General features: G+C 34.7%; 1 protein-coding gene and 2 non-coding genes across 4 annotated transcripts; 1 reads left to right on the forward strand and 2 right to left on the reverse strand.

Annotated features, from left to right (window-relative positions):
* Positions 1 to 6,210: 6,210 nt before the first annotated feature.
* LOC113403253 (uncharacterized) lies at positions 6,211 to 19,379 on the reverse strand. 2 transcript variants are annotated; one of them, XM_064219748.1, is made up of 11 exons: positions 19,204 to 19,379; positions 17,502 to 17,594; positions 15,911 to 16,000; positions 15,178 to 15,318; positions 13,964 to 14,068; positions 13,255 to 13,362; positions 12,090 to 12,231; positions 9,041 to 9,186; positions 8,174 to 8,302; positions 7,257 to 7,347; positions 6,211 to 6,685 (listed from the first exon to the last, which is right to left on the reverse strand). In XM_064219748.1, exons 1-11 carry the CDS (start codon positions 19,246 to 19,248, stop codon positions 6,516 to 6,518), a joined length of 1,260 nt encoding a protein of 419 aa, XP_064075818.1. In that variant the 5' UTR covers positions 19,249 to 19,379; the 3' UTR covers positions 6,211 to 6,515. The 2 variants fall into 2 exon arrangements, with proteins under 2 accessions (XP_064075818.1, XP_064075817.1); XM_064219747.1 differs by having other exon boundaries at positions 15,842 to 16,000.
* On the reverse strand, positions 10,595 to 10,666 carry Trnad-guc (transfer RNA aspartic acid (anticodon GUC)). Its single transcript has one exon. It is a non-coding gene; the product is annotated as a tRNA-Asp (tRNA).
* Trnad-guc (transfer RNA aspartic acid (anticodon GUC)) lies at positions 10,774 to 10,845 on the forward strand. The gene has a single exon. It is a non-coding gene; the product is annotated as a tRNA-Asp (tRNA).
* Positions 19,380 to 24,979: the final 5,600 nt, after the last annotated feature.

The raw sequence follows: 24,979 nt of genomic DNA on the forward strand, positions 1-24,979 counted from the left end.
CAATTTCATAAATAAAATTGCACTATAAGTAACTTATTGGACAATTATATTTTAAGTTTTTGTACATATACTGACATAAAATTCATTCCGATCCGATAAGCAAGCAAGGGTTGTATTACCAATCAAATCAAGAGGTAACTGCAAGTGGACGAGATTTACCAGACAGGTAACGTTTTGACATCAGGATCTCAGAAACCGTTCATAAATATTCAATTGTAAAATTTAAATCGTTAAAGAGCGTTCGGTGTGTTAAAGGACAACACTTATGACTTCTTAGTTGATTGCACACATTGGGAATGAGATCATCGCCTCCAGGCTGTTTCAAATAACGAAAAATTATTAAACCCGCTGAGTTTCTTCCGACGGTTCTTCTCAGATCCGAGGTGTCGATTTCCGAACCGGTGGTAGATTTTTGACGATCAATAAACAAGTTGAACGGTTTTATATTGAACAAAGATTTTTGACTTTGAGTATGGACACTATAATTTATCTCTGCGAAGCACCCTGTTCAAGTTAGCTTGATCTTTTTGACAGACGGGCTAGTGATGAGAAACAGAAAATATAACGTATATAACAGTCGATGGAACGATGGAATGCGTAATTCAAATTAGAATTCAATTTTTTTTTAACTTATTTTTCTAAAAAGAGTTATACCAGCCAAAGAGACCCCAACCAACCCCCGTTCGTAACAATAACTTAACAATGATCTTTAATAAGGATTTTTGAATCGATATTTGTAGCAGTTACTGCTTGTTATTCGCGTCCCTACCGTCCGACCGAAGTAACATTGTACAAGCGTCTATTATTTTTAGTGTTTCTATTTAAATTTTACTTTGAGGCAATAATATATAAAAGAAAAAGTCTTAAAATTTTCGGATAACGCTTGAATCTTTAGGAACTTTTGTATTATATATATATTTTTTAAAAATATTTTAAAATTTTTAAATTATAAAAATAATATGTTCGTCATTGCAAAGTTACGTCGATCAGAAAAAATTACATCTGTCAAATAGATCAAGCTATCTTGTACAGGTTATAGAGTAGTTACATAAACGTTAAACTCACAACTTGTGCTGACGCCATGGCGGCCTTAAACGCAGTTCTCGCGTAATCTCTCGCTCCTGACACTATGAATGCAGAATCTGTGAAAGCAACTTGTTGAAGTAAAAATAATATAACAGTCTGAAACTCCACAGGGCTAAGGCCTCCTTTCTTGAGACAGCTCCACAGCTCCAAAGTGGGGACTGATGTTATTCCTCAATACCAGCATTATTCATCACGAAAATTAACCCATACAGTAATAATGTTATTACGCGCCCCGGTTTTCACGGACACAGTTTATGAATAAAGAAAATGATATGATATTAATATAATGAAATATGAATGATATGATAGATTCTTTAAGATGTAAATTTAAAGTACTTAATTAAAATAATGACTGTCGCTTCTCAATTTGTTTTTGATAATTTTATTAAAACAAATAACGAAAATGTGTTTATTATAATTGTACACGAACTATAATATAGTTGTGAAAATTAAATTAAAAATATATATTTATATATTCCGCTAAGTTGCTCTCGCCGGTTCTTCTCAGGTCCGAGGTGTTAAATTCCGAACCGGTGGTAGATTTTTTACTGAGTTCTTCTATCAAAAAATTCTCAGTAAGCGCAGTCTTGAAGCTGGAAGTGTGTCCTTCTGTGCCTCGGATTTTAAGAGTAAGGGAATAGAGAGCACCTGTCTTTACGCAAACCTGCACTATAATACGGCCGGCATAGTTAGACTCTGATATTGGATAACGTGCCCAAGTCGGTCAGAATATCATCATTTACAAGTTACCAAAACAATCATTTCAGATCGTCACAAACTGTATTCGCTGGTGCCGCGTTTGCTAGTACTCTAAATATAAATCTTACCGTATAAATAATCGTGGACTCTCATCTTAGACACACTGTACCTCCTCGGAGCTTCGTATAGCGTTTCGCCGCTCATTTTGATAATGTTTAATTAATATATTTAAGCCGAATAAACGTCATAGCGTATTGATAAAAATGCTTATTGACAAAACACCTCTGTTGCCTGGCAACAATCTTTTTGTATTTATAGGCATTTTATTGCCAATATCAAGATTAGTCATGACGTGGGCGTATATTCAAACGTTTATACACAAATTCAGTATTTTTTTAATTAAACACATCAATTGCACGGATGAATGCACAATAGTCATCAATATCGATTCGTTAATATATCATATACACAAACACATATAAATCTACTACAAAAGAATAAGGATTATGTCGGAAATTAGCGATTCGTCGCATACATGCGCGGGAATACTTGAATGTAACCGTCGATCCAAGATGGCCGCCTCGCTGCCAGTGACTCGACGCTTCACTAGAGCGCAGTTCAAATAAATTAACAACATATTTATTAAGGGCGATGTACTTTAATATATGATCCTATTACTAAGACTCCGCTGTCCGTCCATCTGTCTGTCACCAGGCTGTATATTATGAACCGTCATTTTTATAGCTGGTTTATTCCGGTGTGTTAAAACAAACTTTGTTGCACAATAGGCGCCATTTTTGTTAATTGCGCGCAACGCGTTGACTTAAATATGAGTCAGTATCGCACTATAGTCTTTTAACATTTTACCTCTGACATCAAAGAGGCTTCGGAGCTCCTCGAGTTATATGATAAATTCAGTGATTTATTTTATTGAAGCATGCCAAAAATAATGCAGAGTAGTGGAAGATAGATCGTGCTAGCTGTGCGTGAATTTTGTAAAAAAAAAAAACTAGTAAAAGTCCTGTAATTCCGTTTGATAATGTTCGTCAACGGGTAGCTGCCATGACAGGGAATTTCACAAACTAGCTATAGGAACACATTGCACAAGTTATACCCTGTACAAGTTAGCTTGATCTCTTCGACAGACGGGCTAGTGATGGGAAACAGAAAATATCTAGTAGTCCAAAAAATAACGTTTTAAAATACTTGTAACTGTCTAAGACGGTGTATTATGTGTGAAATTCTTTATTGCACTAAGCATATAAAACATTGGGTAGATAAGCGACGGTCAATATGCAAGTACCTATTTAATATGACAGAGGTATTTTTGGACCTCCCGCCAAATTTAAGTAGGTGGTTCGGACCATCAAAGTAAACAACTTTCCCAAAGAAATATGGGTCGAAAAGTGAAAAATCATCATCATCATCAGTCGTCATCGTCATCATCTCGAACTGCAATTATTATTTCGTGTTCAATAAAATTGTCGAAGTGGACGTCGCGCGTCCCTACCGTCCGACCGATGTTACATTGTACAAGCGTCTATTTTCAGTGTTCCTATTTAAAATGTACTTTGAAGCAATAAAGTCTCGAGGCTGTTTCAAATAACTAAAATATAATTATTATTGTACATGCAAAATGGAAAAAAAAAATATCCCGCTGAGTTTCTTTCGCCGGTTCTTCTCAGGTCCGAGGTGTTAAATTCCGAACCGGTGGTAGACTTTTGACTATCAATAAGCAAGTGTAAACACTTCTATATTGAATATAGATTTTTGACTCTGACTGACTTAAAATTTCGGATGACGCTTGACATCTTTAGGGACTTTTGTGTTACGTTTTTTTTTTAAAATATATTTTTACAATTTTTAAAAACATTAAATTAAGAAAATAATATATTCGTCATTGCAAAGTTATGTAGATAAAAATAATTTATATCTGTCAAAAAGAGCTGTCTTGTAACTGAACGGAATGTACACAAGAACGAAAACGAACAAAAGAACGAAAACGAGCGAACTTTATTGAGTTGGTGTGCGTGACTACGCTTGACGTCATACTCTACTAGTGTGCGTGTACTTACGACGCGTTCGCCGCCATGTCTATCTAGACATACAGCCATGAAAGATTTACAGTTCTTAAAAATTCCACGGAGACTAAGGACTTATTAAATATTCGTAATAAAACCAAAAAAACAATCTCATACTTTATTGTGCCACAAAATAAAATTCACAGTTTACACAAACATTTATCAAAACAAATTCATATTTAACAACGCTTCCGTAATTAATACTGCTTGTTGTAAAGCTACAGCCATACAATTCTTAGTAAAGCTACGGCTGTACAAAACGTGCTGTGGTGCGAACCGGGCCTTATTTCTAACATTTATAATTAAAAACAGGCGAATCCACTAAAGTACAATAATTTATGTGACATAACTTATTATAAGTACAAGTTATAATATGAAACGTCGTTTCCCACCGTCAGCGCGTTTAGATCTTTTAAGCTACGCAACGGATTTCAATGTAGTTTCCATCAATAATGTGGCCCAGTGGTTAGAACACGTGCATCTTAACCGATGATTTCAAGAACTATACCGTCGGGGAAGGAGGGGGGTGGTTTGTCCCTTGGTACCATTCCCAACTAGCGAAATTGCTCCGTTCCTGAGACATTGACAAAAATAAACATTGTAATTCTAACCTCAAAATAAGGTTGTTTATCAACAATTTCGAAACTATATACCACGTTCACCATAAAAACTTTTCAGCTACGCAATACGTTTAGGACAGCAGTTCAAACAATATATGGTATAAAAATATCATATTTATTTCCGTATTTAAGGATAATTGAATTTGCATTAAAAGCTTGTGTTATACATCACAAATATGCTTTGAGTATTGCTTAATAGTATAGCTAAATAGTAGGCATTGTACGATATATCGAAACACATCTTAAATCGGATGTCGTCGGAATATCAGATGTTATCGCCTCAATGTTGACCGGTAAACGTTTTCACATCTTAAAACTATTAATATCGTTCCAGTGCGTCAGTGCCTTCCTTATCTTTTATTAATACGTACGATAACATTAAACGCATGAAGAAATCGTCTTGTCTGTCCTTAACTTTACGGTCACACATTTGTGGGAAAGAGATGAGGCGAATGTGAAACCGATTTCGATGTCACATTCGTTTCATCTCTTTCTCACAAATCATATAATGTAAAGTTAAAGACAGCGGTCAGATGTTGACATCTGAAATCAGATGTCAACATCTGATCACAGGTTTCCTATCAGCCCTTCAAGATTTCTTATAAATATTTTGTTAAGTAGATATACTTTATTTTGAATTGAGAACCAGAAATTGCTAACATCCTTTCAACATCTAGAAATAGCAGATTATTGTTTTTTTTTTTCAGAATGATTTCGTCTGTTCATGAATGAAGTATTTCGGTTACTTTAATTCTTTTTTAATATAAATATTCATATCTGCTATTATTATAATTTTTATCATCAGATTTTTAGGCAAGCCAAAGTTTTTAGAACAGCGTCATAGAATTTTCTAATTCTCATTTCAGAATCACAGTCAGCGATCTCACAAGCCCTTGGAATTCTTATGACTTTGAAAATTTGTACATTAGATAAATCTAGTCTATCTAGACCAAATATATGTGGTTATTTTAAGCAAAAACTTCTAATAGTGAGGTAACATTTAACTTTAATATGATCAGATTTAAACCTGATACCATAATGGTACTAGGTTCACTTTAACTGCTGGTCTATTGAGGCTATATGAATTAATTCAGCCTAGATTCCTAGCCTAGGCTTATTCTACCGGGACAATCTTCTATACTAATATTATAAATACATAAATCTCGGTGTCGGTCTGTCTGTTGCTCTTTCACGAACAAATTACTGAACCGAATTTGATAAAATTTGGTATGAATCAAGCTTGAACTCCAAGGAAAGACATAGGCTACTTTTTTATGCCTAGCACCTGAAACGAAGCCGTTGGCGACCACTAGTATAATACACTAATGATTATGTAAGTATTAGTCTTTATATACAGAATATAATTGAATCACACTACGTATTATAAAGCACTTCAGGGCAGTGAAATATGCGTTTATAAATGTGTATATAAGTTTATCTTCTATTCGTTAAATAACATCAACCCCGTTGTGATGTAACTCTAGTGGGTCCTGTTAAGGTTCCTAGTCCGAAATGAAAATATTTCTTGGTTATATTGTGATGAAACTCTAATGAATTATGTGACGGTTCTTAGTCCAAAATGAAAAGATTTTTTGGTAATTGTTTATTATTGCCAATGCAGCAAAAAAATATTGGTTAGATTAGCTTAGTGTTTATTTTTTTTAAACTTAACAAACCTAACCTTCTTTTTTACTGCGGTGGCAGTAAAAACCCTTTTTGTAAGTACCCTTTTTTTTTAAAGTTTCTCTATCAATGTAATTGTTGTGTAGACATTTATTCTCATTCAAAGCCGGTATGAATAGCTCTTTATATATTATGAGCACAAGAAATCATAAATAACAGTGAAATTATCTAGCAGCCCCATCTTTTATTTGATTTGTCCTTCTGTACATAAAAATAGGGTTGCAGCTGCAAACCAGAACTGCCAGCCAGCCTCGTATCCATTGCAAATAGATATATAAATCAAGTCTCCGTTGACAACACTTCACTTCACTTTACACAATTCACTGAACACTTTCACTCGTGTGCCCTAGGCCTTGAGGGCGGCGTCCAGCTCGGCCAGCTGCAGGGTGGCGCGGCGCAGCATCTCCGCCTGCTGGGAACTGCTCTCGTTGAGGGTCGACATGCTCTGCTTCAGCGTCGAGAGGCGAGTGGACACGCGCTGCTTCTCCGCCAACAGCAGCTGGTGCGCTTTAGCACCTGGGAAGCAATCAAAATAATATTTATTAATTTTTTTATTTTATTTAACGCCCGTGCCCTTGGTGTATTTATTTTTTTGGGCGACCTGATGGTATGTGGTCACCACAGGCCAGATATGTAAGAAATATTAATCATTCCTTAAATACACCCCTAACTATGGCAACTAAAAAATTAAGGCCTACAATTACACTGACTCACTCACCCTCCTAACCGGATTTAAACTCCACTAAAAATACTTCCTAGTGTTATTTAAGTACAGAATCGGTCATGTGTGGGTGGTACCAATTTAGAAGGGCTTACATTACCCTAAGCCCACCTACAAAAGTGAAAAATAAAAATAAACACTGTAAAAATCTAATTCCATATATTCTTTATTTTTAGTAAGCTAATAAAAGCACTTTTGAATCGTCGTGTCACACCATTGAATTGAAGATTCTCCCGTGAAGAACTAAGTTAGATACTGTAATGCCTGCTTTATATAAAATTAGAAATTCCATAAATGCTTAGTCTGCAGCATTTGATGATAAAAAAGTCAAGCGGTCGACCGGTGATGACGTCCCGCAGGCCTCACCCAGCAGGGGGATGTAGTCCCCGGCGCGTTCGGCGCGCACGTCGAGGGTGAACCACTCGTTCAAGTCGTCCGAGTCCGATGACGGCAGCTCCTGGACAGACGAACATACCTTATTATGAAAATGGGCGTCCCCCCCCTCACTTCATATAGGAAAAAATGCTCAGGAGAAGGAAACTCAATAATCCCTCCTTTCCACCATTTTACTTACAGAGTTTATGACTATGATGTCCAATTAAATTTATATGTATATATCTTGCCTTAAAATCGAAAAAGATTAAGTCCAACGGTATTTTATCTTGAATATAACCTTGCATTGACTAATATGAGTTTTCAATTTATTTATAGACCAAGTTAAAAATATCCGTGAAAATTTATTATAGAAACGAATACCGTGTCCCAGGGAGGATCTATTATCTTCACGACGTCGGAATCTAGGTGTTATTAGTTAACCTTTCCTCGTCGTGTCTGTACAATGACTGTCGCAGTTTCTTTCAAAAAGATCTATATAATTGTGAATATACATTATATTCAGGACCGGATTTAGGGGAGGGCGATCGGGGCAACTGCCCTGGAGCCACAGGGGACAACCTCTATAGTGCCCCCCCCCCACTATAGATGTTGCGACGAGCTAAGAATTTTAATGTGCCATATGTTTAGATATCTGGATATAATCGAATTAAAAAAACTGTTTTAAAAGACACTGATACAAAAAGTAAATTAATTATCAACAAACATTACCGATAGAAATTAAATTGTTAAAATTAATTTGTAAAATAATAATAATGGAGCCTCCACGCCCGTGTGGCCACAGGGCCTCCAGACCCCCAAATCCGGTCCCGATTACATTGTTGTAGTAGCTGGACATACAAATAAACAAGGAATGATTCTTAGTAATGAATGAATGGAAGGAATCTCACGTCGTAGAGGCTGTCGTCGTCGGAGTGCGAGTCGGGATCGCTGGGCGCGTCCTCGTCCATGCGCTCGGGCCGCATGAGGCGCTGGCCCCCCTCCCCCTCGTCCTCGCCCTCCATCGAAGACCCCAAATCCTGCATATAAATCAACTAATGACACGCCCGGCTCCGTACGTGTTATTTATTAATAAAAAAAAAAATATGTTACAAAGATAATTCATGCCTTTAGAAAAAAATGGGATCGTTAATATTCCTTAAAGCACCAATGTCTATGAGTTGGTGACCTTGAGGTGGTCTAACCGTCGTGACTGTAATGTTCACGTGTAAAGTCGATATACCAATTAGGCTAAATAGATATAAGATTTAAATATCAGCTCGCTGTTCAAACACTATATTGTATGTATATTTTTTACATTAGCAGTCTGTAAATTTCCCACAGCTGGGCTAAGACCTCCTCCCCCTTTGAGGAGAAGGTTTGAAGCATATTCCACCATGCTGCTCCAATGCGGGATACACATGTGGCGGAATTTCGTTGAAATTAGACACATGCAGGTTTCCTCGCGGTGTTTTCCTTCAACGCCGAGCACGAGATGAATCATAAACACAAATTAAGCACGTGAAAATTCAGTGGTGCTCGCCCGGGTTTGAACCCGAAATCATCGGTTAAGATGCACGCGTTCTAACCACTGGGCCATCTCGGCTCGGCATTCGTATAAAATATAAATCTAATACTGATTAATATATTATTATAGATTTGTGAACACTCGTGACAGATTAACCCACAGACAATTAATAAAAAAAAAAAAAACAAAAAAAAACAATTGATTTAAATTTTACTAACTGGCAAAGTTTATCGAAATAATCTGAACAAACCTCGTCCAGATCGAACTGGTCATCTTCCAAGAACTCCTCCTCGTCGATGATCTCGTCCGGCTCCGGCCTCTGGACCTTGGACTGCGACTTCGGACCCGACGTGGACTTCGATATCGGCGTTGATGGAACTTTGGATTTATCGGACGCTGTAATTTATTAAATAATTTTATTGCTTAACTAGCTACTCAACCCGGCTTCACATCGATAATGGTATATCCTACTTCATGCTCTATTCCAACCATTACTTGAAAAAAAAGCCAAATAGACAACATTTGACAGCGAATTGACGCGACATCATTGGTCGAGAGCTCGATTAATCTATGATATTCACTATGGATTCGCGAAAAAATGGCGTTTTGGACGTCGACGAAACTGTTATCGGAATTTTGGAAGTAAGATTAAATTGGAAATAAGTAGTTAAGTGTAATAGTGTTGTATTATAAATAAAGATATATTAATCATAAACTCTTAGTGGTGCACAATATAGCTGAGTTATTAGCGAATCGCATGAAATACGTAAATCTAAGGTTTGTTTAGCTTTTCTCCTACTTCCATTGGAATAGGCTATGTATGGCGCACACACTTGTGGTCTGGTTGCTGATATTAGTGATCACTCAGCACCAGGTGGCCCATTATATATTTAAACTATTTGTTTATACAGACTTTCGAAGACGTCTCAAGCTCTGTTTTGGGGCACATGAATTTGGGAGCTCTTTTGCGAGATATTTAATAAAAATAAATATCTAACAAATTATTTAATAAAATAACAATTAAACTTTTTATTTTTAATTTAAAAATAATTCGCGTACGGACACGTCTTCTATCTTTCAAGTAAACGGTGCGGTCATCTTCTAATATTCTTAGGCATCTGATTGGTTGGACGATCGTATGGCCATAGATATCTCTCTATCACGAGGAGACTTTTAATATCGACTAACGTCAATAACATTTTAATACAAATATTTCAATTTCGAAAATATACATAGGAGTCAAGTTTTACACGTGTGAGAATTCTCCTCCCCCCCTCCCTTTGGGCACGTGCCCCGTGTGCCCTTATGGTAAAGACGGTAACGTGTGTATACCAATTTTGATTGTATTGTAAAATATGAATAAATCCTATTCAAACTTCTATAAATTTATATACGAAAAATAATTAAATTAAAAATACAATATTTTAATGTTGTCAACACTAAAATTATGTATGAAAAAATCAGCTAAACCGGCTGTCTGGAACTAGTTTAATAGTGCCTATGTAAAGTTTGACCCAGACTTACTAAAGGTTAATAACAACTTGTTATAAATAGTATTATTTCCTAATGTCAATACTAATGTAGTTTAAAATTTTATTTTATATACTTTAAACGGATTGAGTGCCTGAGACACAATTTAAAACGTTAAATTAATCATTTAAAAAATAAAATTACATACATGTGTATTATAAATCAAAATTCAATATATATATATATATATATATAATTAATAATAATTTTAGCTTCCGACATCCTTTTGAAGAAATATATAAATTAAGAAATATAAAAATAAAAAAGTTTGGTACTCCACGGCGGGGAATCGAACCCCGGTCTCCCGCGTGACAGGCGGGGATACTTACCACTATACTACCGAGGATTGTGTTTAGAGCATTCAAATATAAGATCACTATACAAAACAATACAGAAACCGGTTCGAATACTTGTTTCAGAATCTGAGTCACAATTTGGACACTCACATCACAATCCTCGGTAGTATAGTGGTAAGTATCCCCGCCTGTCACGCGGGAGACCGGGGTTCGATTCCCCGCCGTGGAGTACCAAATTTTTTACATTATTTATTATTTTTTTATTTCTTTTTTTTATTTTAATTTTTTTTTTTTAATTTAATTTTATTTATTTTTTTAATTTGTTTTTTTTTTTGTTTATTTTTTTATTGTTTATTTTTTTTTTATTTATTTTTATATTTGTTCATTTATAAATTTGAAAATATTTTTTTATATACATATATAAATTAACTCGTTATTTTAATATGTATATCAACTAACTTATACTACTAGTATTTGTATTGAAAATACCATATTGACCTTTGGATATCTATATATACATATGTATGTACATTTTTATTTCTGTAAGTTTGTATCTAAATCTGTTCTCATATATATTACTAGCTGTTACCCGCGGCTTTGCTCGCGTAGAATATGAATATACTTATAAATTAACTTAAAATATTATGTTAATCTAAGTCCCCTTTGTATACCACTTTGGTGTGTATTTCTGCCCTTAAGGGTAAAATATTCAGAAACGCTTAAATACGTACGTATCTACTCATTTTTAATCAGAAGCCCAAAAATAAAGTCACATGCTTCTAGCCTCAAAAATGAGGGTCTTCCAGACTATCCTATATACGAAATGTCAACCCGATTTCTCACCTTAAGGGTAGAATATCCAGAAACGTTTAAATACGTATCAACTCATTTTTAATCAGTGGCACAAAAATAAAATTTCATTCTTATAACTTAAAAAAATGACGGACTTCCGTAAAAAAATATCAACCCTTATTTCACCCCCTTAGGAGTAGAATATGCAGAAACGCTTAAATGTTTATGTACTTATTTTTAATCAATCAATCACCTTGTACGGAGGGTAATATTCATCGAACTTGAGTTCCTTAGCATCATTTTATACATTATTTTTAATAACTTAGAGTTGTATTTTTCCTACTAAATTATACACCTGGTAATTTTTTTTTTATGACATCGGAATGCGGACGAGCAAATGGGCCACGTGATAGTAAGTGGTCACCACCGCCCATAGACAATGGCGCTGTAAGAAATATTGACGATTCTTTACACCACCAATGCGCCACCAGCCTTGGGAACTAAGATGTTATGTCCCTTGTGCCTGTAGTTACACTGGCTCACTCACCCTTCAAACCGGAACACAACAATACTGAGTACTGCTGTTTGGCGGTAGAATATCTGATGAGTGGGTGGTACCTACCCAGACGGGCTCGCACGAAGCCCTACCACCAAGTAATTGTTATCAATTGGCAATCTCACCACTAGATCGTTGTACGCTGACCATTTTGTTGGTGACCATCTTGACGGCGTGTATGTCGGGTCTGGCTGTACTCTTAGCAGCCACGTTCCCTCGCTTCGTCACACCGAACATACGCTTCACAGTAAGACCCTCGTCGGACGACTGAAAATGAAATGCATATCATATATATTAACCCAAACATTTTCTTCACCCCCTAGTTATATCTTTGAAAGATAGATAGATATAACATCCCTAAAATAGCCATCCTCGACACAGATCCTTTAACATTGAATCAGTAACTCTTCTGTGGGGCAATGTATATGGCAATACAACCCAGAAAGCGTTCAAAATGCCTATGTTTTTTTTTTATTGTATCGGTAGGCTGACGAGCAAATGGGCCACCTGATGGTAAGTGGTCACCACCGCCCATAGACAATGATGTTGTCACTCAATGTTGTAGTCACACTGGCTCACTCACCCTTCAAACCGGAACACAACAATACTGAGTACTGCTCTTTGGCGGTAGAATATCTGATGAGTGGGTGGTACCTACCCAGACGGGCTCGCACACAGCCACCAAGTGACAAATTTTAAAAGACAGTAAAAGTATGCCTTTGTGCAAAAGGTTATTATACAATTAGTGAGTTCATGGTTGATAGCACACCTTGGGAATGAAGCGATCACCTCCTGGTAATTTCTGTGATATTGAATATTTGTAAAGAATCAGAAATTGACAACTGGTTCTCCTCAGGTCAGGGTGTTTCCTTCTCCGAACCGGTGGTAGTGTTTAATTTGACAATCAATAAGTAAGTATAATGCTTCTATATTGAATAAAGGAATTTGACATTATGTAACATTGATGTTTAGTACTGTAATATAAAAATTACACTTTTTATTAAAAATAACGAACCCAACCACCAACCTTGGTGGTGTTGGTGGATACACATGTGGCAGAATTTCGTTGAAATTAAACACACGCGGGTTTTCATCACGATGTTTTCCTTCACCGAGCACGAGGTGAAAACACAAATATAGCATGTGAAGATTCAGCGATGCTCGCCTGGGTTCGAACCTGCAACCATCGGTTAAGATGCACGCGTTCTAACCACTGGGCCATCTCGGCTCATGGGTATAATAATAGCTTATAATAGAGCAACACTTAAAACATATCTGGAGCCTCCGTACCATATCGCTATCCCCGTCTCTGTCGCTCGTTTCCTCCGGCACGGCCTTCGTCGGATACTTTTTCAATATAGCATTCTTTGCTATTTTTAATCTTGCTACTTTAGTACCCTGTAAATAAAAAAAGTTACTAAATAATTTTATATAATCGAAATTGCTCTCTTTAAGTTGAGAGATAAGCAGGCCACCTGATGGTAGCTGAGCATTCCCCCGTAGACATACACGATGTAGTCTCTCACGTGCCTGTATTTACACTGGCTCACTCACCGTTCAAATCGGAAAATGACTTTATAAGTGTGGCTGTTCGGCGGTAGGCGGCAATTGCCACTAATCCCATAATCACTGTCACTAATCCCAATCCCAATGCCACTAATCCCATCCCACTTAAGCAATTGCTTAAGCGTGTGAGTGAGCCAGTGTAACTACAGGCACAAGAGACATAACATCTTAGTTCCCGAGGTCGTCATCTTAGTGGCGCATTGGCGATGTAAGGAATGGTTAATATTTCTTACAGCGTTTCCATTGTCCATGGGCGTTGGTGACCACTAACCAACCTATTCAAAAAAAAAAAAAAATATTTTGCCCTTGTGTTCAAATATAAAACGCCGTCACTAGGCAACCTAACGAGAGTTTCTATTGTAATATTGCCCAACTCCAATAGCTTGTCTAGTTTGTAAATGTAGAAAACATTAAAATATGATATATTCCTCACTTCAAATATATATTCATCATCGTAATCACTCGACTGGGACTCCTGGGTTCGCTTGTGATCAACCTTTTTCATTTCCTTCTTACTGTCATCCTCCCCGAGCATCCGCTGAAATTATACAAATTGAGTTTTTTAATTACATTAACATAATTGATATTCATATATAGTCCGTTCCAACGGCAGGAGAAGTAAAGATAATTAAATTATTATATTCCAACCATAAGAGGAGGAAAGCCAAATAAACGACATTTGACGGCAAATTGACTTGAATATTTGATATTTAGTCCGTCACAAATATGAGATTGATATTGATCTTAGTGTATTTTTGATTAAATAATATAACTAACAGTATCTAAAACGGGATATTTACCATGTTTTTTATTTTTATTTGGTGGAGCTCATGCTCGCGGAACCATGAATGTCCGGTCGTGGTTTTATCCGTACACACACTGGAATCACATTTGCGTCTCGACACTTTATGAGGAAAGTTAATGCTTCCTTCAAACACTCACACTTTTTTCATACTTTTTAATTTAAAATCTTATATAGAATACCGGTACGGGCCGGAGTGCGTAAAATTAGTAAAACATCTAGAACGCGCGCGAAAAAAGTGTGAGTGTTTGGAGGAAGCATTAACTTTCCTCATAAAGTGTCGAGACGCAAATGTGATTCCAGTGTGTGTACGGATAAAACCACGACCGGACATTCATGGTTCCGCGAGCATGAGCTCCACCAAATAAAAATAAAAAACATGGTAAATATCCCGTTTTAGATACTGTTAGTAATAAAAATAACCATGTTAATTTAAAATCTTATATAAATAATATAATACGGTCAAAGTCAAGTCAAAGTCGAAAATATTTATTCAATATACACAAAGTTATACTTGCCTATAGATAGACAAAGATCTACCACCGGTTCGGAATTTAACACCTCGGACCTGAGAAGAACCAGGGAAAGAAACTCAGCGGGATATTTTTTTTTTCCATTTTGCATGTACAATAATAATTATATTTTAGTTATTTGAAACAGCCTGGAGACGATCGTCTCATTCCCGAGGTGTGCAGTCAGCTAAGAAGTCATTAGTGTTGTAATATCCTTTAGCAGACAAACTCTCTTTAACGATTCTTCTAAATTTTACAAATTAACATTTTCGAAAGTTTTCTGGGATCCTGTTGTAAAAAAGATGGTAACTCAATAACTCATTTCAGACTCACAAGTAACTCATCAGTGTCGTGACCGTCATCGTCGGAATATTTCGTGGACTCGTCGAGTTCGCTCTCCGCCTTCTTCGATTCAACAGCTTTGACGTCCGTCTTCCTTATGAGGAATGCCCCTAACTCACCAGGAAACTCCGTCTGAGGAAATTACGTAAAAAAATATTATTTTTAACAAGCTTCCAACCCCCCTAACCCCTCAGGGATGGAGTTTCGTAAAATCCGTTCTTAGTGGACGTCTAAACCCTATAAGGAACCAGTCGAATTTCAAGTCGTTGGGTTTTATAGTTTCCGAGATTTCGTGATTAACCAGTGAGTGGTATTTCGTTTTTATTTATATAGATTAGTGGTAGGGCTTTGTGTCTGTCGTGTAGGCACCACCCACTCATCAGATATTCTACCGCCTAACAGCAATATTGAAGGGTGAGTAAGCCAGTGTAACTACATACACAAGGGGGATAACACCTTAGCTCCCGAGGTTTTCCCGAGAATTTCATTGAATCCGGACACATGTAGGTCTCCTGACGATGTTTGCCTTCACCGAGCACGAGATGAATTATGAACACAAATTAAGCACATGAAAATTCAGTGGTGCTCGCCTGGGATTGAACCCGCATCGGTTAGGATTTACGCGTTCTAACCACTGGGCCATCTCGGCTAATACCTGATTCGAGTTCTCCATACTATCAAGGTCCTGTTCCACGTTTTCCGACTTCGTGTCCGTCTGTAATACCTTCTCATTCATGTAGCTCGCATCAGCTGTGTCTGGTATACTGGCTAAGGTGTCTTCTTGGCTCGTGTTAGGATTCGATTCTTGTTCATTCTGAAATTATTTTGATAAATATCAAAATATACTTTATTCGAGTAGGCTTTTACAAGCAAGTCATTCAGCTATCACCGGTTCGGAATGCAGATTCTATCGACGAAAATACGGCAAGAAACTCAGTAGATACTCTTTTCAACAATTTAACATACAGTGTCTATTTCAACGACAAGAGGAGAAAATCAAAATAAACAACATTTGACAGCAAATTGACGCGATATCATTGGTCGAGAGTTGCCATGTATGATATTTAAAATTTAAAATTAACTTGGTTATTTTTATTACTACAAGTATTTAAAACGGGACATTTACCATGTTTTTCTATTTTTATTTGGAGGAACTCGATATTTCGATATTATCTACGAATGTCTTGTTCACGAGACTGAAGTTTGCGGGTAGATGTTAACGGCGTTAGAAGACACTTCTAATTTAATTCGTAGATAATGTCGAAATATCGAGCCCCACCAAATAAAAATAAAAAACATAATAAACATGCCGCTTTAAATATTTGTAGTAATCTATGATATTCACTATGGATTTGCGAAAAAGTACGTTTTGAACATCGACGAGCTGTTACCTGAACTTTGGAAGTAAAACTAAAGCGGATATAAGTAGTTAAGTGTAATAGTGTTGTGCTATAAATAAAAATATATTTATCGAGAACGTAAATCAAAGGCACATTTATCTTAATTTCCTCTTCATCTGGAAGACTATAGGAATGTTAATTAGATGCAAGAATTCTTTTATATCAAGTCAATCTTCAAATCGGAACAAGTCGTCTTGTAACCTTTTATCCAGCACCGTTTGTTTCCAGAGATCGTAATAAAGTAGATAAATCTATAGACTGATCTTCCTTCCTCGGTGTAACAATATGTCTCTATTTAAGAAGAGTATTTTCAGCAAGGCAGAGCAGCTGGCACTCATGGGCGACGATGACCACTTAAACTTGACGAGCATACTAATAGCCTTAAGTGGAATCCCAACAAGCTTAAGCCTCAATATTCGCTCCTCGATCCTGTGACTGCCGATGTCATTGGGACCAGAATATCAACAGCGATCAAAAGAAAAATCTCTGGTGTCTCTCTACGTGCTTACAATCTTTTTCCACATGCTTAAAAACCCTGACCACTTGTGGTAATTTAATTGGTTTCATCATCATTAGCAGCCTGTAAATTTCCCACTGCTGGGCTAAAGGCCTCCTCTCCCTTTGAGGAGAAGGCTTGGAACATATTCCACCACGCTGCTCCAGTGCGGGTTGGTTGAATACACATGTGGCAGAATTTCGTTGAAATTAGACACATGCCGGTTTCCGCACGATGTATTCCTTCACCGCCGAGCACGAGATGAATTTAAAACACAAATTAAGCACATGAAAATTCAGTGGTGCCTGCCTAGGTTTGAACCCGAAATCATTGGTTAAGATGTATGCGTTCTAACCACTGGGTCATCTCGGCTTGGTTTATTTAATAACAATTTAGAGTATAATAACGGGTTTACTTACAGCAGGATTATAGTCGTCATCTGTGAGAATACCTTCACTGAGCCATTCCTCTTGACCCTCGTCTAGTTCATCTTGATGTTCCTTTGGTGTCATCTAAAGAATTGAAATAAAAGTTTATAGTAATTGTAGTATAAAATAGTAGCCAAGCTATGGCCAAAGTGGGCCAGTCATCTATACCAAGCCAAGGACAAGTGGACCAGTCATCTATGCCAATCCAAGGCCAAAGTGGACCAGTCACCTACCCAGGACATATTATAGCGTACACGTGTGTTCATCAACACAGGTGCACCCTGTGTTACATCCCTCTTATAATCCAAGATGACTAGGAAGAGTTTAAACGCAGGACCAATGACTTGACATGCTTTCAGTGCCACGGGAGTGTACACACTTCTATCTTTCAAATTCGGGGCCGTTACTGAGAATTTTTCAACAGTAAACCCCAATAACCTTTCATTGGCCCAAACTTGGGTTTGAATGCAGGATCTCAGGAGCCTTATGTCTAGCCACTGCACCAATGAGGCAGTCAGATTCCTTGTATAATTGTATAGAAACTAAATAGTGGAGTCGTGCTAATGGCTGACTCCATGGGAATGGAGCTAATCTGAATCACCAAGGGATTCCAGATTCTAAACTACAAAAGCAAGACTTTGTGTTATATTGAGAACATTTTGGCAGATTTGAAAAACTACATTTAAAAAACTGTGGTTTTTTTTTGTTGAACATAACTTTAATAATATTCAGCATTGCCTCTCTCTATTTGGAAGCATTTAGTTTTAATCAAAGTAATATATTTACAAAGAAACTTTTTAAAAAATGTAGCAATTGAATTGATGTGAATATTAAGGCCAGTTCAGCTTAAACCAAGCAAGTAGTGTTTAAATCAAAACTTTACTGAGCTTATTATTTTTCTAACAATGTTTGGTTTATCTGAGTATCTGGATAATTTATTTTATTTTATTAGAATAAGTGACCTGTTATTTACCTAATACCATATTTCCAGTATTTATAATATTATAATTTCAAATTATCAATGTTTAGTCAATTAAAAATATATATTTAAATACACATAAATCATTTAAGATAGAAAAGTAAAACATTCTAAAACAATCACAGGACACTTAGGAAATGTCCATTTCAAATTAATTACTCAACATTTTAATACACTGCATTGTATTGTCCTGTATCATGTGAAATTTCAGCTGGATCAGGTGTTTGGAAATAAATAAAATTTGGTTACATATTATGTGACCCACATCCAATAAATATGTGTAATAAAGAGTATTATTTAATAAAATTCTATTATATAAACACAAATGAAAATAAAATGTATTAAAAAATATAAATTTTCTTTGAGGTACAGTCCCCAGGAGATTTACACAACATTAATGAAGGGATCAAATCAAAAGATAATAATTATGTTATTATACTTTTATAATAATAAGTTTCAATAAAAACTGGCAAAAGCTTATAGTTATAAGTCCTAGACCAGATACTTACGATCACCAGTGTAATATATTATTTTATAATGTATATTATAATATATTGTGGTGTATTATTATGTTAAAATTAATTTGTTTTATTTTTATACGCAAAATTAAAAACATTTTAACTAATAATGATTTTTTAATATCACTGTTAATTTTTATAGTTATAATTAGAACTAATTTTAATCATAATAAAGTCATTTATCAGTAATACTAACCTCTATTTTCGACATTTTCGCCGCTGGTTCTTCGTAGTCTGACATAATTTAGTCTTTATTATAAACACTTGATATCTTGCTTTAGTCCTAAATATAGTTTATATTTTAAAGTATAATATAAGTACAGTGTTTATAATTTATTTAAAACTAATCAGTGTGACATGAAAATAACTTGGTAAATATCGACGTTTTGTAATTTGTTTATTGTAATTTTAATGTTACCAGTATCCGATCGTTTACCTCACTTTGCATAAAATTATATTTCTGATTGAGATTAGCACCATAAAAATAGTTTTAAATTTTTCCTTTTTTATTTTCTTTGCTCATTATTAGGAATATGATAAAAACAAAAGAAAAATATTATTTACTTGTATAAAATATTTAATGACCTTCTTTTTATGAGCCTTTTATAGTTTATTTCAAAATAAATGGATATCTACGTAAATAAATGAGCATAAATGTATTTATACATTTGTTATATCATAGAAATAGAAAAGGACTGGACCATATTAATCATGTCGGACTCGACCCTATTCAATATACATCTCGGGCCGCATAACCCTTTTCTTACTAAAATGTTGTTGATTATTCACGGTGTTTTTTACTATATTGAGGAGTTAATACGATTTTAAAAGCTTATTACCCAATTTTTGGTTTTGCTTAAGGGTCCAGCAACAACTACACCGGTGGTAGGTTTACATTAGGTTTAAAAACTGCATTACGTATTTCTAATGTCTTGTAAAAGTAACTCAGCAAGACATCTTTCAGACTTCTTGACGAATGATTGACGACCCTACTTTTTCACTGCAGGTACATCCTTAATAATTATATAAATTATATGTAATATCAAATAAATTCTTAAAATTATATAAATATAGTAACTAAAAACATAGGCACTTGAAATTGTGGAAGCTAGGGCGGCAAAAATTTACGCAAACAAGTGTTCGTGAACACTTGCAAAGTTAATAAAAGATTAGTACGATAAAAAAATCACACAGATTTTTATCATACTCAAAATAATAATATTATTTCTTCACAAACACTTGCATTAGGTTTATTTATGTGTTAAGTATAAAATGTTGCCACTGAAAAGTATTTAATTACCCCATTTAGCATATACAGTATACATATAATAGTCATATTTGTTCGACTTAAAAAAATTACTAGTGGTACTCTCGTGAAACTTCACGTTTATTCAATATATTTTTTTTTTAGGAATTTCCAAACCTATGACAGGTTTTGTTTTGATTTTATTTCATTGTAAACTGCAAATCACTCATCTAAATTTGGCGCCAAAATGTATACTCTAATGTATGTTCAGTTACAATTGGAGTTTATCGCTAATAATATATTTCAATTTTATTTAGAATAATTTACAGCTAAAATATTGTTATTTGAATGAAATTGATTAAATAATAATTTGTTTAATAAATGGACAATGCAATGAACTGTGAAATAGTGAATATTCCTTCTTCATTAATGACACCATGTTTTTGTGAGAAGACGGAGCTCGGCAAATAAAGGCTGACTTTGTCCAAAGTTTGTCCTTGGCTCTTGTTAATCGACATGGCAAATCCAACTTGACTGGAAATTAACGTCGTTTCAGAAGGCCTAATTTCAAGTTCAAGTTACGAAGCAATTGGCAATTGAAAGACAATTAAACCAATTTTCAATTGTAAGTTGCGAGTTCGAATTAACCAATAATTACACTGCATATTTACAATTTGTCCTTCCATAGAAAACGTCTTTCTACAAATAAAAACGAATATAATGATCAAAATTAACATTCAACCAATTAAAAGTTATATTAAGTATATAAATTTGAAAATATTTTAGAAATTAAATTATGAATTAAGTATAAATGACGAAGATTCAGTATTATCGTACCATTTTCTAAGGGCGCGACGAGGAAGCGCCATGCACGCTTGCCCGTTCTCGCACTGTGTGTATAGGAAACGTAATATTTTGTTTGACTTATTTGGAGCGCGTCTCTGGACGTCGACGTTGTTATTATGTAAATCTTACAAAACTATAAGTGTAAAATATGACATTAAAAAAAAATCCCGATTATTAAGGTTCTCAAAGTCAAGTCAAAGTCAAAAATCTTTATTCGATATAGAAGTGTTTACACTTGCTTATTGATTGTCAAAAATCTACCACCGGTTCGGAATTTAGCACCTCGGACCTGAGAAGAACCGGCGAAAGAAACTCAGCGGGATATTTTTTTTTTTTTTCTCCTAAGGAAAATATTTATTGCGGGCTGCGGCTCGAGAAATGTTGTAGTTGATAAATCAGTATTATAGACCTATAACCTTATAATAATGTAATAATAATGTCCGTGATTAAATTGTACGCACGTTACAATTTCTAAGACGATACGAACAACGCGCGACCCTCGCCATTGTACATTTTTAATTATTCCTGAGATGTTTTTCTCATGATACAGTATTCTAAAATTTACAGCCTCGTTGGTCTAGTGGCTATGGCTGTGGTTGGCATAGACCCCAGGACGGACCGATGTAAAATTATTGGGATTTTGAAACCTCTGACTTTGATTTTGAACACTTAAAATCTTCACGGATATATTTCTGTTGCCGCTATAACAAAAAAATACTAAAAAAAAACAGAATAAAATAAATATTTAAGGGGGCTCACATACAACAGACATTATTTTTTCGCCATTTTTATAGATAATGGTACGGAACCCTTCGTGTGCGAGTCCTACTTGCACTTGGCTGGGTTTTTTATGTTGTCGGGTTAACCCTTGACACCAGTTCCTACAATAGCAAACAGTAAAAAATGATTTAAAATAACTTCAATCCTAACATAAAAAACTAAAATAAAACATGATATATTTTTATTAATAAAAAGTCAATTTAAGCAAAATCAATCGTAATTTATTCATTTACTTACAAAATAATATATAATACAATTAGTTATATTCATCGCCTTATCTCAACCACCCGGCTTTAAGGATCGGACACATCTACGCGGACAAGCTAGTTACTTCGCGAATAATCTGTAACATATTTGTCTAATAAATTCAAATTATAATATAATCATTGATAATAATGTATTTGGAAACAATAAAAAAATATATAAAAGCAATTAATTCCAAGACTATGTTATTCTTACGGCTACTTCACTTGGTAGGTGTGAAGCTTAACAGTTTAGTACAGACTCATCGCGCAAGTGTGTCCAACCTCTTAATCGTATCTTATAAATTACTTACAATAATCGTAACTAATATGATGGTAGGCAAACTGTGACAGCTAATTTAATTATATAGGCAACACTTAAGGTAAATAAGAACAATTCGCTACTACAAGTGCAGAAGGTCGCATATAATCGCATTGACAAGCAAAAAGACAACTTAAAAACTGTTTAAAGTTCATTATCACCTGCTATTGACATGGTAACTTGTGTAAACAAATTCAATAAATAGAATGACTACCGTAATAGACATAGTACATTCTACTTTAATCGTTTTTTTTTACATACGACCTTTTACATCTAAAACATCGTTTTGTACTCCGATTGGCTAGTTTGAAACTCTGACACAATTACAAAACTACCATCATATTAATCAATTCTATACATTTACACTTGGTACAGCGATAATTTTACATTTCAATGAAACTGCTCTTATGGTTTTAATGGTTTAAATAAATAATTTAAATATTTTCCAACACATACAATCGATTTCTAAATATATGTTTTCATAGGTACCACCATTAAGTGACGACAATTTTCCTTTAAATCAGGGAAGAAATTTTACAACTGGCAACAATTTCTCGTATGTCTCAAATCCGCCATTTAGGCAAAAAACCGCCAACAATTTTACTTAAACAACACAAGATACATAAAAAAAAACCCTGTAAATTTCTTGTCTGTTTAAGGATTAAATTAATAAATTCCATGACAACTGACCTTTAGTCGCGGAAAGAACTAAAATGTATACAATATTATGACGAGGTTTTGTTGGCAGAATACCCTCAATATAAATGAACACATCGTTAACTCTAGAAAAAAATTCAGATCTTGTTCTGCAAGCAAAATTATAATGTCAAGTGTTCCACGAAACTGCAACACGCTTAAACATTTTAATGAGAACGAAGTTGCTTATGAATTACTACTACTATGAATTAAATAACATAATAGACACAATGAAATAAATAAACAAATGTCGAGTCAAAAAAAAAGGTTAAATGAACGAATCCAATGAAAGTTTTTAACAGCCAAAAGATACTTCCTTTATAGTCATCGAGAAAGTTAATCATTGTAAATTTTATATAGAATTTTCTAAAGTTGTAATGACACCGCCTCATATTACTTGCAGCCCTGGTAGTTGTTTAGAGAATGAATGAAAAGAATGACTCGAATGAAAGTTTGAACAGTATCGAATTACACTATTCGATCACGTTATCTGATATATAGTTTAACTATTAAGACTAATTCTCAATTTTAATACTAAATTTACTTTTGTTACATCACAGTAATTATTGCTGTTGTCATTAAATTACATATTTTGAATATTCAATGATCAATATGAATGATTCATGTTAATGTTGGTATATTGAGTTCTTTTTTTTAAATTTATAACAGGAAGGTGTACGGGCCAATCGGTCAACTTATGGTAAGTAGGTACTTATCAATCAAAACCTGACTTGTCCCTCTCCCCTCAATCGAGCGAAACTATTGTTTTGAGAAATTATTACATAAGCTAATTAAACTGGTGGAAAAGAATGACTATAGAACTTCTTGCCGGTACTTCTTCGACTTCTCGGCAAGATTTGTAAAAATTTAATTATTCTTTACTAACATAATCTGTAACATAAATAATAGAAAAATGTAACTACTGAGTTTCATGCCGGTTCTTCTCGGCAGAATCTACTTTCCGAACCGGTGGTAGCTTTATATATATATATCAATAAAACCAGACGATTCTAAAGTGCTTTTATGAGCCTACTTGAATGAAGAATATATTGTAACCATTTTAAAATTGTATAATATATTTTACTGCTGCACTACCATTTTTTATTGGGGGGGCCCCTTGATAATGGGGGCCCTGGGCGGTGTGCTGTGCCCTTATGGCAAAGACGGTATGATATTGCAACAACTTGTCTCGATTCTTCCGATAAGATTAACTATTCTACAATAGTGTGCTATGAATAGGAACATCATATTAGTTCTTGTATGTGTGAGTATGCCACTGAACATACAAGATATTTAAATACAAAACATATACACTACGTAACATACAATTTTTCAAATATAATAGAAAACGGAAATTAAAAAAAATATACAATCATTTTTATTATTTTTTGATAGTGTTTACATTTCAAACAATTTTTTTTTTTGTAATGGTAACTGATTAAATTAATTGAGAAAAAATTTATCCATTAAAACAGTTTCATTTAAACGGGTAACATTCAATATGAACAAACAGACATTTTCATTTAAGGGTCTGACCACACTTGTAGGTCGCAAACATTTTCTGTGGCATTTTTAAAGACCTATTTGACGGTTTTGTTTTAGATAAATTAAAAGTCATTTTTTATTCAGAAATTTACTATCAATTCTGATCAGACCCTTAGATTTATACATTTAGTCTAGCTTTATTAAAAAAAAAAAACCTAAACTTTTTTCTAAATCGCCTATATTATTATATTACACTTTTACAGTCGAGGGGTTGTATGTTCAATTTTTTTTAATTTTCGTTGTAACCGGATTAAAAAAAAAACAAAAATCTTTCACTAGAATATATAATACTAAT

Source organism: Vanessa tameamea, chromosome 29 (genome assembly GCF_037043105.1).
Source record: "Vanessa tameamea isolate UH-Manoa-2023 chromosome 29, ilVanTame1 primary haplotype, whole genome shotgun sequence".
Lineage (NCBI taxonomy): Eukaryota > Metazoa > Arthropoda > Insecta > Lepidoptera > Nymphalidae > Vanessa > Vanessa tameamea.